Here is a 19719-nt window from a genome sequence, read left to right on the forward strand (position 1 = left end):
AAGTTTTCTTACTTTCTGAGGATGTCATGTTGTTCCTGTGATCGCTGAATTCTGATCAGTTATGCGTGAGATACATGCTTTTGGCGTTTGGAGAGGCCTTAGATCTCCAGGTGAACTATGCGAATCTTGGGTTGTTCTCATTAGAGAAAGCATTGGAGATAAGGAGCGAGTGTTGAAAATCCTAACCTGAAGCATTCACAAATGCCCTATCAAATATCATGTCACGCAGATTTCGATCAGGCAGCCCATTTTCTATGTAAGGCTCAATTTCATCCCTGCTCGGTAGAGAGGGTTCATCAATAGGGCGGGGAGGCTGGTTCTGATAAAGTTGGTCCTTGCTGCCAGACAGATCGACCATTTACTCGCCATGGAGGTCCATGACTGGGTTTTGGAGACGCTTGAGCAGTGGATGAGGGCCTTTTCATGGAAAGGTACTAAGAGAATCTACAGACGAGCGCCCCAAGCCGGCCTCAAACACCCGGGCAGCCCGCCCGGTCACTCTCTGGTCACGATTTTTCGACCCAGATAGGCCCCTCGAACGAGTCTCAAACGCCCGGGCTGACCGGCACCTGTCATATCCAGCCTAAATATGGGGCGGATATGGGGGCGCCTAGGCACGCCCGCCACGCCCGTCTGACGACGGGGTCCATGCGGAAACGTCCGGAAACCCGGCAGTCCGACGGACGCCCCCTTCGTCGCCACAGTGTGAACGCCGCGTGGTGCCGCTCCGGCTCGCTGCCCGAGACCAAATCCGGCTATTTAAGTCGGCCGGCGTCCCGCAACCCTAACCCATCCACCTCCCTCCTCTCCGCGCCGCCAATCTGAGCCCATCCACCTCCTCCCCCCCCCCGCTCCGGTGCTCTGCCTACGCTCCAGCGGTTTCGCCATGGTTTGGAGGAAGATTACCTACTACGCAATGCTCACGCCGGAGCACCGGTACGAGATCCAGTAGGAGATACGAGCAAGACAGGCCACGTGCACCGCCCACATCGGTGTCGGGCTGCCTCTGGATTCGTCGGAGCCGGAGAAGGAGCAGTCGGCGGAATAGGAGGGAGAGAAGCTGGCTCCGATGGAGGCGGAGCAGTCGGAGCCGGAGCTGCTGGAGCAGGAGTTGTCGGGCTTCAACATGGAGCAGGCGCCCAATCGAAGGAGATGGCGGAGCAGCAGGGCATCCTGGAGTCCATCCAATATGAGGCCTATGTCGAGGCCAACCGGGCGTTCCTCCGGCAGGAGCAGGCGGCGTCCGACGCGCTCTTCGCCGAACTCGACGTGGAGATAGAGACGGAGGAGGCCGGAGCTGCAGCTGCCGCCCATGCTGCCGAAGCCGGGCACGGAGATTGTCTACATCTCCGATGACGAGCAGCTAGGTGATCGACGTAGTACGTATGTTTATTTAGTTTGCATGTATTTGTATATGGATTTAAGAATCTAGTATGAGATGTCCGGATACAACTCGTGAAATTTGAGGCGTGTCCGGTTACTACCGGCGCGTCCGCGGGCGTTTGAGGGGTCATATTTGACATATCCGACTGTAGATGCTCTCTGAAAATATGGTACATCGAGACATGCTCATGGAAAAAAGCCATTCCCTTAACAAAGCAAAACAGTGCAAAGTAAGGGACCGGAGTGACAAAATACCGCACAACATTTTGTTTGAGACACAAATACCGCACAACAAGGCTGAGGAGCCCATGCGGCGTCCACGTCCCAAACCGTGGGCCGATCTGGCCGCCTGGAAACCGTGGGCCAAAGGACGACGTCACGGAGACTAAAAAACACCGCACGCCCCTCTGTTTGAATCTGGCCGCATGGTCCTGGTCCCACATGTCATGGTCACTAATTTTGAATCTGGCTTCTCCAACAGACAGCGCACACCCACCGCCGATAAAAAAAAAAGGTCGCATAGTTTCCACGCGAGGGCACCCACTGGCGCAATCCGGACCACCTCCGGCCCCCACGCTGAATCCGACGGGCCAGGGCCGCCCCCGTCAGATCCGACGGCTCAGAAGCCCATCGCGCACCCCACGCCACGGAGGCCAGCGCCGCCACCCCCTTCTCCCCCTCCCTCCCCTCCGTTCCCCCGTCGGTTCCACGCTTCAAATTTGCGTCCGCGTCGATTTCACGCGCCGTTCCCCCAAATCGAGTCCCACTCCCACTCCTTCCCCGGCGCATAAATACAAATCCCCAAATCCCCAAATCCCAATCGAGACCAAACCCTAACCCTAGCAATCCACATCGAGAGATCGAGAGAGAGAAGCATGGCGCGCGCCAAAGGCAGGAAGCGCGCGGCCGCGGCGGGCGGCGACAGCCAGGCGGAGGCGGCGGCGGCGAACGGTGGCCGGCCGAAGCGCACCAAGACGCCCCCCAAGCCCAAGCCGGAGCCGGAGTACGTCCACGAGCCGAGGAATCTGGTGAGGACGCTTTCCCGACGGTTTCCTGCCCTCTGCCCTCGATTGCGTGCTTCGGGTTCGCTAGGTCCCTGCATAGGCGGCCGGTGGCGGGCTTGATTGGCCCTGCTGCTACGGCTTAGCGCGCGTCCGTGTCCGTGCCGTTGCTCTTTGCTGCCGCCGCGAGCTTTACGCTCGTCGAATCAGGGGAAGGGGATGGCGATCTGGTTGATAGTGTTGCTGTTCCCTTCTGCTGAAATATCTAGATTTGGTTAGAGTGAGGTACTTGTCAATTTGATTGTGATTCTGTTTTCTCCTGGAATGCCGCGCCGTGCATTGCACTGAAGTTGACCCGCTGGCAGCGGTAGCAAATCGTCGTATGCTCAGGTGCTCTCGTCTACGAGATGGTTGTTTACAGGATGTTTTCCTGTCCCTAATAATAGCATAAGTGCAGACAATTAGCATAATGGTTGTCTCCTACGCATGTCTCACCCAGATTCAAAGTGCAAATTACTAAAAAGAACGTTTCCCCTGCTTAATGATAGTCAGATTTTCCAATGCAACCCCCCTAGCTTTAACTGTGATGTGGCCATTCCGTTCAAGTTGTGCTATGAGTTAGCTCTTTTGGCTGAACTCATTAGATGCTTCACTTGAAGGAAGGGCGTATGCTTTGTGCCCTTGTTTGTATTTCGTTTTCTGCATATTGCCTGACGTTCTATTACTATCTTCAGGAGGATCTTTGGCTGTCGGCTTTTCCTATAGGGACAGAGGTTTGTGCGCATTCATGTTCTTGTTTTCAATCACATGCAAACATGCATAATACTTCCCTGTCATACACATTTGGCCTTACTTTTAATGCTGGTTTCATCTGCAGTGGGAAAATATTGATAAGATTAAAGAGTTCAACTGGAACTTTGAAAATTTAGAGGTATGATGAATATATAATCTTCAAATTTCCCCTTAAATATGATGTTTCCTTGCATTGTAACACATTCTTTATTGTTGGTGAACAGAAAGCTCTAGAAGAAGGGGGGAAACTGTATGGGAAGACGGTCTATGTATTTGGCAGCACTGAGCGTAAGTAGTATTTTAGCACTGGCTGGCTGACGGTCTATGTAGTTCTATATTATCCTTTAGAGCTATTTGGCAGCAGTTTATTAATACTGAAAAATTCCCTGAGCATCCCTGTGGATTACATGGTTTTATATAATTTGTCTAATGGGTTTATTTCTGTTGCTATGCAGCTCAACTGTTGAATGTTGGCGGTGAATCGAAGATAGTGCTTATTCCAGTTGTAGTTGTGGTAAGTTTCCATCCATTCCTTTTACCTGAGAATTTATCTCTTCATTTTCTTTGGTATTCTATTTTATGTTCTCGAGTGGATTGATAGAAAGACGCATTTTTTAAATTCTTTCTCAGTTGCATGTTTTCTCATGATTTTGCTAGCCATATTATTTGCATTACATAGAACGTATGTTATCTTGCATGTAATCAGTAATGGCCCTTGCTTGTTTGTACATGAAGATAAAAAAGACCAAGTGCACTCGGTTAATAATCACATGACTTTCATCAGTAGACAATGATTAAATAGCTTGCTCCACTAATCTATCCTATTAAATGGCTTGCTCCACTAATCTATCCCATTAATGTTAACGAGGTGTCTGAGATCATGATCTGCTATTCTGGTGAATATTTTTTTAGTCTTGCTTATATTTATCTTATCTTACTTCCCTAGTTGTGCTAACTCATGCGCATAAAACTCCCGCTGGTCTGGATTCTGCTAAGGACACCATCTACCTTTGTTATGTCAGTCTGAAGTATGACTATTTTGCCTGGGGTTCCCTTTTTCTCCTATAAACCCTGGAGATGCAAGCTACGTGTTTTTGCCGCACTTTTGCTGATGGTATCGAACCCACAGTGCAGACCCCCCCCCCCCCCCCCCCCCCCCCCGCGTGCAGATCGTCGTGTACCTGTACATTGTGATTTTTTGCTTCCTGAAGATATGATAGCTTTCTTGTTTGTTCACTGGTCAATGGATTTTATAGCTCTTGCATTTGTTACTCTTGTACAGGTTGATTGCCCCTTCCCTCCATCAGATAAAATTGGTATAAATTCTGTCCAAAGGGAAAATGAAGAAATAGTACCAATGAGGGTGATGAAAATGGCTTGGGTGCCCTATGTTCCACTAGAGGACCGGTACTAACATTCTATTTATTTCAGCTATATGTCTTATATTATCTTTTGGGCGAAGTTGTGTGTTTGTTTACTTTGCTTCCGCTTTGTTTTCAGGCTAACTAGAATTGACAGTTTGAAAACCAAAATATTCACTCTTGGCTGCACTCAGCGAAGGTTGGTATTTTTACAATACTGACTATTCATGTTTGAGGGAGCTCTGTTACTATCAGTTATTTATTATTATTTGTTGGGAATGTTATCACCATACGGAATGCTCCCATCTTAAACTTCTATATGTTTTTCCCTGACTTGTCCCAGCATCCTAATTATATATATATGGCAGGTCTGCCCTGAAGCATCTCAAAGAAGAACGAGTGAAGAAGTTTGACTACTGCATGCCTTGTAAGCTGAATTTTGATTGTTTCTATAGGCCTGCTTTGTGTCTACTGAAATATCTGTTGTTGTTTTTGGATCCTGTGGTTCCGTTTCTGTACTTATCCTTTCTTGGGTCAGTCCAAGAATGTGTAATCTACATGGTTCATTTTCCCCCTTAATATTAAATTTAAATATGACCATGACTATGTCTTAGTTTAATATTTGCAATACATGATCACAACTACTCCCTCCGTCCGAAAATACTTGTCATCAAAATGAATAAAAAGTGATGTATCTAGAACTAAAATACGTCAAGATACATTCCCTTTTATCCATTTTGATGACAAGTATTTCCGGACGGAGGGAGTACGTCTTAATTTAATGTTTTGCTATGCAATAGTATGTCTGGATGTGAAGCCTTTTGCTTATCGTTTTTTGTCTCATTGGGACGGTACTTCATTGAGACTTTGATGGATGTTTAGTTTGGTGCTTTTCTTCTGCTGGACGAATGACATTTCATTTATAAAAAACTATAAATGGCATCCATGTTTAAAAAAATGCCAGACAGGAGATGGTGTCGCGTCTATAGCCTTGCACTTTTAGAGCTGTGAATGGTGGGGCATATATTTAATAATCATTGATTAGAAATACATATTGGTTGATTTGAAACAATTTGGTTTGATTCCACTATATACCATCTTAGCCAAGCCCAATTTTTCACTGTGTATTGGGATCTCCTTTGGTGGTGTTTGTACCTTCAAGATGAGCAATTGTGAAACAAGCATAGAGTAGTGCGAGTTAAATATATGCGAAGGGTATTGATCACATGAAGAACCCAACTAGTTGACTATATTGTTTAATCCCTCTATATATATCTGAAAATATTTACTAGTATGGTTCCCTTGATAGTAATGTGATGTGCTCATGAACCTATTGCAATATAATATATTTTTCTGAGGCAAGAGGCAGGAACACTTACCCTGTTGCAAAAATCTTGCAGATTATATGCCACTTAGTCCTCCTGAAGATGAAGATGACACAGTAGTCAATATCATGTATCCTCTAGAACCCCCGGTAAGCTTCTTTCACAAGGTCTATAACACCATGTTAGAACTACTGTCTAAATTGTCATGAATGTTTGTTGCTTCTCTTATTTTTCCTCGGAAGTTGGCTGTTCATTATTTGCTCATAGAGGAGCCATAATCTCATAATTGCTGATAGAGAAGTCAACAAAGGTACCATGTGTGTAGCAACATGGCCTTTATAATCTATGTCAACATTATAAAATAGTTGTTACTCAAATCAACGATAAAGGTACCATTATAAAATAGCAACATGGCATTTTCTTGCCAATGTGCCAATTAAAGACAATCAATTAACAATAATTAATTGAAGACCTGGGGAAGGCAAGGAGCCTTGTATTTGCCAAATTCTTGAATTTGGTTAGGGGCCTTGTAAACCTTTAAGGAGGGTTTAGTTATTTATGGAATGTTTGGTAACTTGGCTTATGAGAGAATCTGCATGACATATCTCGAGTTGACCTTTTGACTTCTTTCTATGTACATGTAGATTGCCTGTATCTGTTGTATTATTACAAGCCTATGAGTCGATTATCTTTTGTGTTGATGTAGCTGTGTGATGCCAGTGATGGGGTGTAATATATTTCTTATGTTTCCGTCATGAGCATGATTTATCCCAGACAACTTCTCAAACTTAAGGTAGCTCATGCCATAAGTTTGAGAAGTTGTTACCCCAAAAATGTAGCACATATTTCTTAGGTTTGGTATCTATGAAGGGATAAAACAAAGAACTGCTCATACCATTACCCGCTTTTAGCTAATGCTTCACGAAAATTATTCTAAGTAGTGTAATTAAACGCTGCTTTCTTGTTGTCTCTTCGGCTTTTATTTCTAGTGGCTGTTAATTCTTGTTATAAACTACTGTATTTACTTCTTGCTGCTTGTTGCAGATAGTATGCGACTTCGACTGGGAAATGGATGATATGGAGGTTTGTATGAAATTTGTTGTGTTTCTTATGGTATCCATGGAAATGTATCTTTTTTAACCATTGCACTGCGGTGCAGGATTTTATTGATGAGAAAGTCAAAGACGAGGTCTTGCCGGAGGATGAGAAGGAAAAATTCAAGGTGCACATCCAATATTTTTTGTCCTTGCTCTGCTGTAGCGAATAACCTAGTATAGTCTGCTGATTACCTTGTTTTCCTAATTTTGCTGGAATGTTTCGTTAACAGGACTTCATAAAGGAGAGAGTTAGAGAAAGGAAGAGAGAGCTGAAGCAGGTTGGCAATCAAGCAAAATGTTAATTAATTTACCTTCACCAAAGAATTTAATTTATTCGTTACTCAAATGTTTCTCCAAAACCTTATGCAGGCTAAAGAAGCGAGAAAGAAAGCTATTGATGATATGGATCCAAAGTTGAAAGAGGCATTTGAAAATATCCGGTTTTACAAATTTTATCCTGTAAAAACCGATGACACTCCTGATGTGAGCCAAGTAAAGGTATGCAGCAGCATTGCTCTGTATTCCTTAGAAAGGACTATTTGTCGAACAAGCCTTGCATTTTAACTCTGTGTATATTGTGTACTCTGCAGGCGAGGTACATTAATAGATATTACCGCCACGCGCATGAAGTGCTGTGATGTGCAACCTCGTATTTTGCTGTGCGCAGTATCAAGCTATCCATCCAAGCTACGGGTGGAAATTTTGGAAAACTGGAGGGTTGCCTGCTTGGTAGGCAGACTCAATTCGGGGCTTATATTGGGCCAATGGATAACTTTGTTGCCTCTGAACTCTATTGTAGTACAGTTTCACCCATGCTCCTGAGTGTCTCCTCCTCCGGCATTTTACTTCTCTTTGTACTGCGACTGCGATATGTAACATTGTGGGAGGTAGTTGTAGCGGCCAGAAAAGTAGATCCTGTAAGAGCAGAACAATTGTTCCAGGAACAGTTTGTTCCGTTTCTCACCCAGTACAGCTCTGGCTTCCATTATTGTTTAGCTTACCCTGTGTATTTCGACGGGATCCCTATATATATTTTGATGTTTAACCCTGTGCGCGTTGTGTAAAATTTGTGCTGCTCAAATCTTGCGTTGCAACTAGCGATAGTTTTTCTTCTTCTTTTTTGCTTTAACTTGTTAACGGCGGTCATCCTGTTGCCAAGAGCCATTCGGCTGTTGGCATTCTCAACGTGGCGATGATTTTGAGGATACCATCAGTTGTTTTAGCGATGGTACCCGGGGCAGTTCTGTTATTTTAAGTTTTTGTCGCAAGGTTCATTCTGTTATATTATTTGGATTCCGAATTTTGTGCAGTTCACTTGTGAGTTGAGGCGGTTGCTGTAATCTTTGCAGGTCGTAAATTTTTAGAAAATTTTGACAAAAGGGCACATCTTTGTTTGCACTTCGACAAAAAAAATGGAAGTCTCTTCGCCTTGTAATATAAGAGCGTTTTTCATACTAGGACAGTAGCACACAAGCACACAATTTTATCAAATTCCGGTAAATTTCGGGGGGATGAAAGACGTGTTGATGCGTTGCATCAAAGCGAGCGAGGGAGCACTGAGCGCAGGTAGGTGGGGTGGGTAGTGGGTACAGGAGCTCATGGTCACAGATCACGCGCGACAAGTTGATGCTACCATGAGCATCGGCTCGCTGTCTGTCTCACTGGAACCACATGCAAGCGCCCCGTCCGCGTGGCGTCCACTCTTCCTCCACGTTTCGGCTTCCCGGGAATCTGCAGCCTTCCTTTTCCTCCCTCCGGGCCCGGATTCCTCCAACCGCGCAACTGGGGCGGCAGCGGCAGCGGCAGCTTCAGCAGCACGAGCGAGCGAGCGAGCGGCAGCGGCGGCGACACGAGCGAGCGCCGGCCCGTCTCCGCCGCGGGCTGCAGCGGCCCGACTCTCCTCCGGCCATCGCGGGAGCGCGCTCCGACGCCAGCGCCCGCGCAGCTCTGCTCCCCGCCTCCGCCGGTAAGCACCCGCGCCCGCCTACACTTCTCCTCTCGGAATCCTCCGTGTCCTCCCTCCCGCACGCCATCTGCTCGACGGAATGCGGCGCCGAGCAGAGACAAGCTTGGTTAGCTTCTCTCGCGCGTGATTTCGGCCACGGGCCATGCTGCGGGCCTGCGGCGTGAAGCAGCAGAGCAAACGACAAATTCGCCCATGTCTAGATGCATTCATCATCTGTCCCGTTCTGCCGACTTTTTTTGGGGGGGCTTTTTCCGACTGCCTTTTCTCTCTCTCTCTCTTGCGCGCGGATCCACTCGTCTGATCCCGTGCTGGCTGCAGATTCCGGGCGGCGATGGAGGTGGCGCTGCAGGCGTGTGATGCCGCGGACTGGGTGTACAAGGGAGAGGGCGCGGCCAATCTCATCCTCAGCTACACCGGCTCCTCGCCCTCCATGGTATGCTCTGCTCTGCTCTGCTCTGTGTAGGCTCGTTCTGCTGTGCTGTTGGGTACTACTTAGCTTTCATCTATTGACTGCAAGATTCTGGACTTGGTATGATGCGTTTGTCCCTGCCTAGATTAATTGGTGTACCGATCGGGGAAGTTGGTGGCCTAGAATCAGAGATGCTAACTTGTCCCCAGTGCTCTGTTTGATAATTAAGCACTCATCACTGTAGCAATCAATAAATTATGTGTAGGGCTGCCCGCTTAATTTAGGCATCTGCTTTCAATTTATTATTGAAACATGAGAGCAGGGGTCCCCTACCAGTTTTTTAGCCATTTCTAACCAGGAAACAGCCATCCTATCTGTAGTTGGTTCCCAATGATTCCCCATTTTGCTTCCGTATGATACATTTAGAGCTGATAGGGGTTATACTCTGCTGATCTACCTTTGGTTTGCATACAGCTTGGCAAGGTACTGCGGGCCAAGAAGGTCCTAAATGACAAGGCACAACCAGCACCAAACTGTGTAAACTTCTCAAGCTACGAGCAGCTCGTGTGGGGTGACATCCCAGAATTGATCGAGTCTGTCAAGCAAGGTTCTGTGGCACAAGCTTATGCAGTACATGTCATGAGCCAACATCTGGGGCACGATCATGTTGATGGCGGGGTACGGTTTTATATTCGACCCAATTATGTTTGTTGAAGTTATATGTTTGCCATAAGTTTACCATCATTTTTTTTTAAAATACTTCCAAATTCTGTGTTCTTCTAGAAACAGTGAGAAAATGTCCTAACGTTAGCATCACTTTGGTTAATCTGGTCTATAAGGACAACATGGTATCAGTGTGCAACCTATTGAGTTTGGATAAAGATATGCTGTCACTTTTGTTAAGATCTTTCAAAAGGCATTATTCTCTGGATCCGCTTCAATATATGTCAAATAATGTCATTTTTTTGTGGTGTAGGTTCGTGTCTCTGTGTCTAAGGATTTTCTGGAGATTGTTGGAAAGAATGTGCTCAGTGCCCGTCCTGCTTGGCGAGTGAATGCAAGCGCAATTGATACCAAAGCTGATTCTGCCCTTCTAATTTCTGATCACTCCTTATTTTCTGGTAAAGTTTTGGAATCTGAACCCTACTATTACAGTGCATTCCATCTCTTATGAGTATGACTCAAAGCTTTCCTAGCTTAAGAAACTAAAACTTTCCCTCTTAATGCACCAAGCCTTGGATGGAATAGTGTAAAAAATTGTCTTACATTTTGGGACGGAGTATTTGTATTACATGGTTATTGAGCTTCTTTGCATGTAAAGTTTTTAAGTCTGCGATTTCATAAGTCTTGGAAAAATAGCTTGCATTGCATCCATGGTGGTATAGGATTTGTAGTGCTACTTGCCTCAGCCAAATGGTAGGATCAAGATAGTTGCCCCAACCTCCAAAGTGACAGTACTGTTTTATGCCAAAGTCGCACTTCCTTTGAAACTTGGGATGTGTTTGCATGGATACATATACTAGGGATTTTCCTAGCTCCATTAATCTGAAAGATAGAAAATTATGTTGCTTGTATTTTACAGATTTGTAGTGTAGATGCGATCTAGTTTCACTGCAAAAGCTTTGGTTTCTGTTCAAATGGATAGTTGGTCCAGTAATGCTAACCTGTATCATGATCCAGTAGTGGTTTCCATTGGGTTGTGCTAGGCTATTAAGAACTCTATGGTAGGTTTCCTGCATTTAATTTGTACTTTCTTACACTAAATTTTCTAATCACAGGAAAGCCTAGAGGTAGCAGCTGTATCGCAGTGGAGATAAAGGTACATTTGAAGCTTCCTTTCTTTTTCTTATATTTATTTCCAGTTGACATGCTTTTTACATGCTTCACCATCCAGGCCAAATGTGGGTTTCTTCCATCGTCAGAATATATATCAAAGGAAAATGTTATTAAGAAACAAGTAACACGGTACAAGATGCATCAACACCTCAAATTTCATCAGGGGCAGGTATGTCGGTCTTAACAGATTTTAAACTAATTATAGCTATGTTTGATGGATTATATAAAATCCTAGACTACACTTTTGTCCACTGAAAGACAAAGTAGTTTTTTGGCATAAACAAACCTGTCTTGATGATATTTGTTTTGAATCAAAATATGTACAAACATTCTTGTTTATTTAAGCATTCAGGGTTGCCCGGTTGACATTCTTGCAATACTGTAGTATCTCTATTGGTTCTTGAAATCAGGTTGATTCCCAACATATTTTTTAACAAATTTCAGATATCGAAGACAAGTGAATACGATCCTCTTGATCTATTCTCTGGGTCAAAAGAAAGAATACGCACGGCCATCAAGTCATTTTTCTCGACTCCTCAGAACAACTTCAGGATTTTTGTGAATGGCTCCTTAGGTTTTGGTGGCATGGGAGGTGGTGCTGATAAGGTCCTTGCTAATGAAACAGAGAAGTGTCTTGAAGATCTGAGGAAGGTTAGTGGGCTACAACTATCTGACTTTATTGAGCTCCTGTCAGAGGCAATATCTAAATCTGGAGTATTGGATAAACTTTTGGCCACTCAAAAACTGGATGATCATGACATCGAAGGGGCGATTCATCTGTATTACGACATCATCTCTCAGCCTTGTTTGGTCTGCAAAAATATAACTGATGCTGAGCTATTGCACAAGTACTCTGTGTTGCATTCTCTTCCTTTGGACAAGAGCTGTAAGATAGTCAGGGACTTTCTTATTTCTGCTACCGCGAAGGACTGTAGCCTCATGATGTGCTTTCGGCCACGAGAGTGTGAGAGAACAGATCCTGAGTATGATTCAGTGTTTCTTCAGTCAGTGAACCGAACCTATGATTACAAGGTATGTTTCTGTGAAATGTGTTCCTGTTACCTTCATCTTGTATTTGTTCAGCAACTCATGTACTTGTATAGTTCACTGTTGAACAATTGATTCGGCTTATGCGTTTCTTTTATGTGATGTTCGTTTGCACGTGAATGACATACAATTGCATATTCCATGTGTAGGCATACTTTGTTGATCTGGATGTGAAGCCTCTGGATAAGATGACACATTATTTTAAATTGGATCAGAAGATCGTCAATTTCTACACTAAGAGCGGGGAAGTCGATTCTCAGAAGGGGGTTGGCACCAGTGATGACACAGCGGTTCAGCCACAACATTGAGTAGCTCCTTCAACTTGAAGCCTCTGGACCGGAAAGGGCACATGTGCCATTGGTCCTGTTGTTTCGTCTTGCGCCTGTTGTTGTAACCTTGTAAGTACAGCTCCATTGTCGAGGAGCTCTTCCCTTTCATCGGGAAAAAAAAGATGCTGCCGAGCGGTCACTGCTGTTTGTTGTTGCTGTTACTGTAGCTTACGAGTGGTACATCATGTATACCTACCGGGTGGCTCGTCGCGGCAGAAAAAACACATCAGGAATTCGATACACAGACACCAAGATGCATGAACAGACTTTTTTACAGTGGCAACCACATGTTGCAGTATGTGCAGCAGAGATGGGAGCCCAGGTTTGCCTTGCAGGCTAGGGTGTAGCCATTTCACCGGTTCCCTCTCTCACCTGGTAACTGGCGCATGTACTACTGTACATCTTTTCAGTTTGCGGTTGCTTCTCTGCTCTCAGTTGCTTATTGTTTCCGGACAACATTGTCATCTCTCGATATATATTGTGTAGCTAGATTTTCCATGTAGCACCTGAATTCTAGAACGAACTGAGCAACCAGACCAGACAATATGTGAATTAGACCCAATGACAATATATGGTTTTGTCACGAATTATCCCAATGAACTTCATGCAAACGATCCAAAGCCATTTTTGAGACCAATGAGTTGTGTGCCCCGGTTATTTTGTACTACAATTTGTACCATATCACAGATGCACCGGTTACAAGACCAGTTTAGGCCCAGTTCTTTTGCTAGAATCTGGGGATTCTTCCAGAATCCGACCCCTACCCAGCTTCCCTCATAATCTTTGAGCCCCATTTGTTTTACAATCCTGTCTAATTAGACCCTAACTAGATAGGATTGTAAAACAAATGGGGCTCAAAGATTCTGGAAGAAGCTGGGTAGGGGTCGGATTTTGGGACAATCCCCAGATTCTGGCAAAAGAACTGGGCCTTATACGGCCATGTGCAAGCCATGGTGCTATCTCTTCAGATACCTTTTTGAAGTTGGACCAATGCAGAGGAGATTAACATGGCCCCTGCACAAGGATGTCAGGTTTAATTGAGAAAAGGTCCATTTTTTGGAAATTTGTGCACTGTATTTTTGCATCTTTGTCTAATTCTCATCGTTTGAGCTCTCGGCATATGGTTGTCCATGTGGAGAGACGAGGTGGCTGAGGCGGCGGGCATCATGTAGGTGGGGGCTCACAGGGGTGTGCACTGTGCAAGCTGTGCGCGTGCCCGTGCTCGTGGCAGCTCTGGGCAGAACGGGAGGAGAGGGTGCACACGGCGCAGACGGGTGATGAGGCGTTAAGAGTGAGAGGTGGCACGGCACCGGCGGAGCGTAGGGCGACGTTTAGAGCGTGCGTCTCAGGGCACTGTCTGGCTATCTTGGCCATGCCGGAAGCGACGCGGATGAAAAGGAGATGTAAACGTGTATAAAGTTTTAATTCCTTCAAAGAATCCAGTCTCGAACAAGGAAAATCAATCATAGTGGAGTAATTATTATCCTAAAATACAGTAGTAATCTAATAAATTATCTTATAAAAGTTACCGAGGGAGTAAATTTTTTATTTTTTATTTAGCATTCAAAAACTGGAGTTTATTGGCAAGTTGCGGACGGCTCTCCTTACGAGCTTATTTATCACATCATCACATGCCGCTTCACGTCATGAAGCGATTTCCCCAGCACCGCAGGTGTACTCACACAGACAGTAATAGGCAGGTTCCCAGTCATCACCGAACGGGTGACAATCCCCGCCTAAGAAGCCCTCATGCTTGCAGTGACTATGGCAAGGCAGGGGCGGAGCCAGCATGTTAGCGTTGGGTTCAAATGAACCCAACGACTTTTCTTGGTCTAGTATACGTACACAGATACGTACTCCTCTGAACCCAACGAAAAACAAGGGATGGACCCATCAAGTTCCAACACCAAGTGAGCAGCCTAATAAAAAAGCCCAAAAGTAGTAAATTGCCTCTCTAGTCCATGCTAATTAAATACCCGTATACTTTAATAGTTAGTACTAATTAAATACCCGTGCATTGTTATGAAATAACAAATGATAATATTTTGGCTTTGCACTCTGAAATAACACAAGTGATATTATGTTTCTCTCTTTAATGTATTTTTAGTGCTATATTTTTTGTTCTTCCTTGAAGGGGACTACTATATATTTGATGTAAGGTGGTGTGAAATTGGACTTTACATTGAATTAATTAGACCAAATCCTCTCTTTAATGAACCCATCAACTAAATTTTCTGGCTCCGCCCCTGTGGCAAGGTAAAGGCACACAAAAAGGGTGGGAGTAGGTCTTGCTGAACGTTGTGCAAGTCCCACCTTCACCTTCACCTTCAGACCCTGAAACAAATTATGGACATGATTTTGGGTAACTACTTCATCAGAAGACAACACACCGAGAAGGAACTACTACACTAATTCTTCAGATGATTATTATTTCAGGCAAGGCTTATTACCTGCAGGAAGCAACAGGAATGCCATGAGCAACAACAAGCACAAGCCCGACCTCTTGACCTTATGGACGTCCATGTCTCTCGAACAAGCAACCAAGAAAGGAAGGAACGGATTAAAGTATGTTAACTTACTAGTGTCGTCGGTCCCTTCTTATAGGCAATGGATGATAGAACCTTACAATAACCCAACAGAAAAAGTTGTATTTATCTGAGTACGTACATAGTTGTTTGTATCTGCATGGTGCAGTGATGTATATATATGTGTTGTATAATGAAGAAAGGCACTCCAATGGAAAAAGATGTGCTTAAAACACCCTAGGTTGTTGGTGCATATGTATGTTTTTGGTGTGAGGCAGCACTTCCACAAATTGTGCCTCCTTTTGCTTAGACGGAACCCTTCAAAAAGCCAAACAGAAAATGTCATATTATCTGAAAAATGCAACTATATATATATATATATATATATATATATATATATATATATATATATATATATATATAGAAGAACAGGGATATATACTAATGAAACCAAATTCAGATCAGATTCAGTTATTACATAAGCTCACTAAGAGGAGCAGTTCAGAAAAGAAGAAAAACGATGGCTTTTAAGCCAGTACAAAGGTAAAGCAACCGGATCACAGGCACTGCTAGTATCAGATGCAGATCAGCTCCTGGGATGCCTTGCGCGCTTTCAGCGGCGGTGCAGCCACCGCCTGAGGGGACCAGGCAGCCACCAGTGTCGAGGTCGGACTCGACAGCGATGCAGCTTCTGAACGCTTCTTGGAGGGGGACGAGAAGCCCACTGCGTCGTCCGAGATCTTCAGCTTGTCCCATGGAGTCACCAACGGGGCTCCAGCGAGCTTCTTGATCAGCCACTGATCATCAGTGGTTGTCTCAGATCGGTCGCCAGGTGTGTTGAGAAGGCCTCCAGCCTTCCTGCCGCCCCATCCGAAGACAGGATCACCCAGTTCTTGATGGTTTTTAGAATCAGCCTCATCACCTGCTTAATGGATGTCCACATGGTGTTATTAAAAATCATAGAGTTTCTATATTTCCAAATACACCAAAGTACAGCTGCATTGGCCGTGTTGAGAGCAGAGTGTTTTTTGTTAGCAATCCAGAGTCTGGCCACTGATTCAAAATCAGCTCCAGTATCCACCCCGAAGTGATTTGAGACCAGAGGCCAGATCTGTCTAGAGACCACACAGTCAAAAAACAAATGCGAGCATGTTTCAGCCTCAGAGCAGAACACACACTCAAGTGGCTTAATAATATGCCTTTTCCTAAGGTTATCCCTGGTCATCAGCTTGTTGTTGGCCAGGAGCCACATGAAGACATGGATTTTTGGTGGAACTTTTAGTTTCCACACTGAGGGTACAAAGACTGGTTGCACCCCCCTAAAATTAATCACATGATAAAGAGAGCTAGTGGAGTAAACCCCCCTGTTCTCTAATTGCCAGACAAGGGCATCAGTCTCATTGGTAAGGGTCAGGCTACTAGTTATCTCCACTAACTGATACCACTGTTCCATGAGTCTATCATCAAAATTCCTCCTAAAAGAAAGCTTAAGTTGTGTACCATCCCACACTCCCTGACACTATTGATTTGTTCATTACAAATGGAGTAGATAGGCCAGAATTGCACTGCCAGTGGGGAGGTACCAAACCAGGTGTCTTCCCAAAACCTAACTTTTTCACCCGACCCAACTTTCCACCTATAACCAAGTTTAAGAGCTTGGATAGTGGTCTTCAGCCCCTTCCAGAATCTGGATGCACTGGGGGATAGGTTAGGAGCAAAAATATTAATCTTACCAGACATGTACTTGTGATCAAAGATCATTTTCCATGGTTTTCCTTCACTCTCATAGTATCTCTTCACCCAGGAACCTAGTAAACATAAGTTGACATCTTGGAGGTTTGGGATTCCCAAGCCTCCAAATTCTTTCTTCATACACACCATGTTCCAGTTGGCAAGATGAAGTTTCATATGGCATTCCAAATCATTCCACAAACAGTTGGCCATTTGAGAGTTGATCATCTCAATGGCCCATTTGGGGAACTTAAAGAAGGATAGAAGATAGATTGGAATACTGGCCAGGCAAGCCTGGATCAGAATGAGCCTACCTTTATAAGAGAGGAGCTTACCTCTCCAATCAGCAATTCTTTTCATAATTTTATCTATGAGAGGTTGGATATCCTCCTTCCTAAGTTTGTCATGGTGCAGGGGGATGCCAAGGTATCTAATAGGGAAGGACCCCCCCTTACAATCTAGGGCAGCTAGAAAGTGCAAGAAATCAGAGTCTTCCATGTTAATTGGGATCAACTCACTCTTAGAGTAGTTGATCCTCATGCCAGAAACCTGCTCAAAACAGGTGAGGATAGTTTTGAGGTTGGTGGCATGGGTAAGGTCATAATCTAAAAAGAGCAGGGTATCATCAGCATACTGCAGACAAATGATCCCTCCATTGCAGACTTCTGCGCATAATCCAGCAATTAAGTCACAACTAGCTGCTTTGGACAACATCTTGGTCAGCACATCTACTACTAAGTTGAAAAGTAATGGGGAAATAGGATCCCCCTGTCTGAGTCCTTTGCCAGCCAAAAAGAAGTCACTCTTAGTATTGTTGATTTTGACCCCAACCGAGCCATTATGGGTGATATGTTGGATCCAATCGATCCAAGTATCACCAAAGCCTCTTTTTTTGAGGAGGTCCAGGAGGAAACTAAGGTCTACTTTATCAAAGGCTTTTTCATAATCCAGTTTCAAAACCAAACCTTGTTTTTTCCCAGAATGGACTGAGTGCACTACTTCATGGGCAGTGACCACGCTTTCCAGAATGTATCTGCCTTTAAGGAAGGCAGATTGGTTACTGGCAATAAGCCTCTGGAGAATTCTAGACAGCCTATTGGTGAGGACCTTAGTAAATTTTTTGAAACTACAGTTAAGTAAGCTGATGGGTCTAAACTTCTTCATGGAAGTAGCATCAGGTTCCTTAGGAATGAGGGAGAGCATGGCAAAGTTGAGTCTATGTATGTCCAACTCTCCCTTATGAAAATCATTAAACATGGCTATAAGATCCACCTTGATCACCTCCCAAAAATGTTGGTAAAAGAAGAAAGGAATCCCATCTGGTCCAGGGGCACCATCAGGGTAGGAGTCAAAGACTGCTTTCTTAATCTCTTCTTCAGTAAAAGGTGATACTAGGGCCTCATTCTCTGCAGGTGTGACTAATTCCTCTGCAGAGAAAAAGCCAGAGCTCAGTGTGAAGCCACTATTGTGCTCTTTTTTAAACAAATCTTTATAGAAGTCTTCAGCTACACCAAGCATATCTTTAATATCATTGACAAGCCCATTAGGGCCATCTAAGGAGTGGATGAGGGTTTTCCTCCTCCTTTGATTAGCCACTGCATGGAAGTATGCAGTGTTTCTGTCTCCTTTAATATCTCTATCTCTAGATCTCTGCTTAGCTTTAGTTTCTTCCTGTAGCCAAATTTTCTGGAGTTCAGTATGAATAAATTTCATTCTGTTGAACTCCCCTTCAGAAAGATCAGAGGTTTCAGATTTGACATCTAAAGTGTCAAACTCCTCCACTAAGATTTTTTTATATCTTCTAAGATTAGCCTCTTCATTGGAGTTCCAGCCTTTAGTGATTCTCCCGAGGCTCCTAACCTTGATCTGCCAATTATCTATGCTAGTTATGGCATTGTTAGGTTCAGACCAAATTTTGCGAATAAGATCAGAAAAATTAGCTCTAAGCAGCCACCATTTTTCCATCTTATAACTACTTTTCCTAGGTTGGACATTAATCCCAGAATCCCAAAGGAGGGGTGTGTGGTCACTACCACATCTAGGTAAAGATATACATGTAGCTAGAGGAAAAAGAGCATCCATGTCAGTATTGCAGAAGAGTCTATCAATAGTAGACATGATGAGGTCCACTTGGTTGTTAGCCCAAGTGAATTTTCTGCTAGAGAGCTTGATCTCCAGCAGTCCCCAGATCTCAATCTAGGCATTGAAATTATTGCTCCATCTATGATTGATTACTCCATTACTTTTTTCTTTAGCATTCCTAACTAAATTAAAGTCCCCTCCAATCAGGGTGGGCAAGTGATTGTCTACAAACAAAGAGTGTAGCTCAGAAATAAAAACTGCCTTGCCTTCCTCATAAGAGGAGCCATATACTACAATTACCCTAAAAATATGACCCAGGGCTTTGTGCTTTAGCTCACAACTGACCGAAAATTTTAAGTGTGACCAGGAGATCACCTCAAAGACATCTTGCTCCACTCCCACCAGGATGCCCCCAGCAGTGCCTGTGGCCGGGAGGTGATGCCAGGCAAAATCCCTATGCCCTGTTAAAGATTTAAGGTAGGAAGGGGAGAACTCTTCCTTTTTGGTTTCCTGAAAACCAATGATATTGGCATGGGTTTTGGCTAAAGTGTTTAAAATGAGAGGCTTTCTGCCTGCAGCTGAAATACCCCTAACATTTCAGAATAAGGCATTCATTTAATCACTTCTGTCCTGGGGTGCTTGCCCCGCCTATTCTTCCTAACTAGTGACCAGAGACCCTCATTAGGGCTTGATGGTGGGTCAGGGGTCAATATTGCAGGTTCAGACACATGACCTTCAGTCATGGTCTGATGTTTGCTTAGACCCACCACAGTGTGTGAAGAGGACATACTAGATCCTTGTCTTGGATCAACCTCTACACCAATGCTAGAGGCAA

The 19719-nt window shown here is 44.4% G+C and overlaps 2 protein-coding genes, 1 long non-coding RNA gene and 1 other non-coding gene across 4 annotated transcripts; 3 read left to right on the forward strand and 1 right to left on the reverse strand.

Moving 5' to 3' along the window:
* Positions 1-2082: 2082 nt before the first annotated feature.
* On the forward strand, positions 2083-8007 carry LOC123046990 (protein HEAT INTOLERANT 4). The gene is made up of 14 exons (XM_044470462.1): positions 2083-2411; positions 3119-3157; positions 3262-3315; positions 3401-3464; positions 3632-3690; positions 4459-4583; positions 4677-4736; positions 4906-4964; positions 5938-6011; positions 6907-6945; positions 7022-7084; positions 7190-7237; positions 7329-7457; positions 7550-8007. Exons 1-14 carry the CDS (start codon positions 2259-2261, stop codon positions 7595-7597), a joined length of 1014 nt encoding a protein of 337 aa, XP_044326397.1. The 5' UTR covers positions 2083-2258; the 3' UTR covers positions 7598-8007.
* Positions 8008-8570: 563 nt separating this feature from the next.
* LOC123046991 (inositol-pentakisphosphate 2-kinase IPK1) lies at positions 8571-12980 on the forward strand. The gene is made up of 8 exons (XM_044470463.1): positions 8571-8925; positions 9244-9358; positions 9809-10012; positions 10311-10455; positions 11113-11153; positions 11229-11339; positions 11615-12202; positions 12367-12980. Exons 1-8 carry the CDS (start codon positions 8594-8596, stop codon positions 12523-12525), a joined length of 1695 nt encoding a protein of 564 aa, XP_044326398.1. The 5' UTR covers positions 8571-8593; the 3' UTR covers positions 12526-12980.
* Positions 12981-13503: 523 nt separating this feature from the next.
* Positions 13504-13605, forward strand: LOC123047733 (U6 spliceosomal RNA). Its single transcript, XR_006423106.1, has one exon. It is a non-coding gene; the product is annotated as a U6 spliceosomal RNA (small nuclear RNA).
* Positions 13606-14605: 1000 nt separating this feature from the next.
* LOC123046992 (uncharacterized) lies at positions 14606-15105 on the reverse strand. The gene is made up of 2 exons (XR_006422714.1): positions 14997-15105; positions 14606-14880 (listed from the first exon to the last, which is right to left on the reverse strand). It is a non-coding gene; the product is annotated as an uncharacterized lncRNA (long non-coding RNA).
* Positions 15106-19719: the final 4614 nt, after the last annotated feature.

This window comes from Triticum aestivum, chromosome 2B (assembly GCF_018294505.1).
Source record: "Triticum aestivum cultivar Chinese Spring chromosome 2B, IWGSC CS RefSeq v2.1, whole genome shotgun sequence".
Classification (NCBI taxonomy): Eukaryota; Viridiplantae; Streptophyta; class Magnoliopsida; order Poales; family Poaceae; genus Triticum; species Triticum aestivum.

Coding starts and splice junctions, on each gene's coding strand:
- LOC123046990 (XM_044470462.1), top strand. CDS start 2,259: ATGGCGCGCGCCAAAGGCAGGAAGCGCGCGGCCGCGGCGGGCGGCGAC. Junction 3,465..3,631: donor TGTATTTGGCAGCACTGAGC/GTAAGTAGTATT, acceptor GTTGCTATGCAG/CTCAACTGTTGAATGTTGGC. Junction 4,965..5,937: donor GTTTGACTACTGCATGCCTT/GTAAGCTGAATT, acceptor AAAATCTTGCAG/ATTATATGCCACTTAGTCCT.
- LOC123046991 (XM_044470463.1), top strand. CDS start 8,594: ATGAGCATCGGCTCGCTGTCTGTCTCACTGGAACCACATGCAAGCGCC. Junction 11,154..11,228: donor GTATCGCAGTGGAGATAAAG/GTACATTTGAAG, acceptor TTCACCATCCAG/GCCAAATGTGGGTTTCTTCC. Junction 12,203..12,366: donor ACCGAACCTATGATTACAAG/GTATGTTTCTGT, acceptor TTCCATGTGTAG/GCATACTTTGTTGATCTGGA.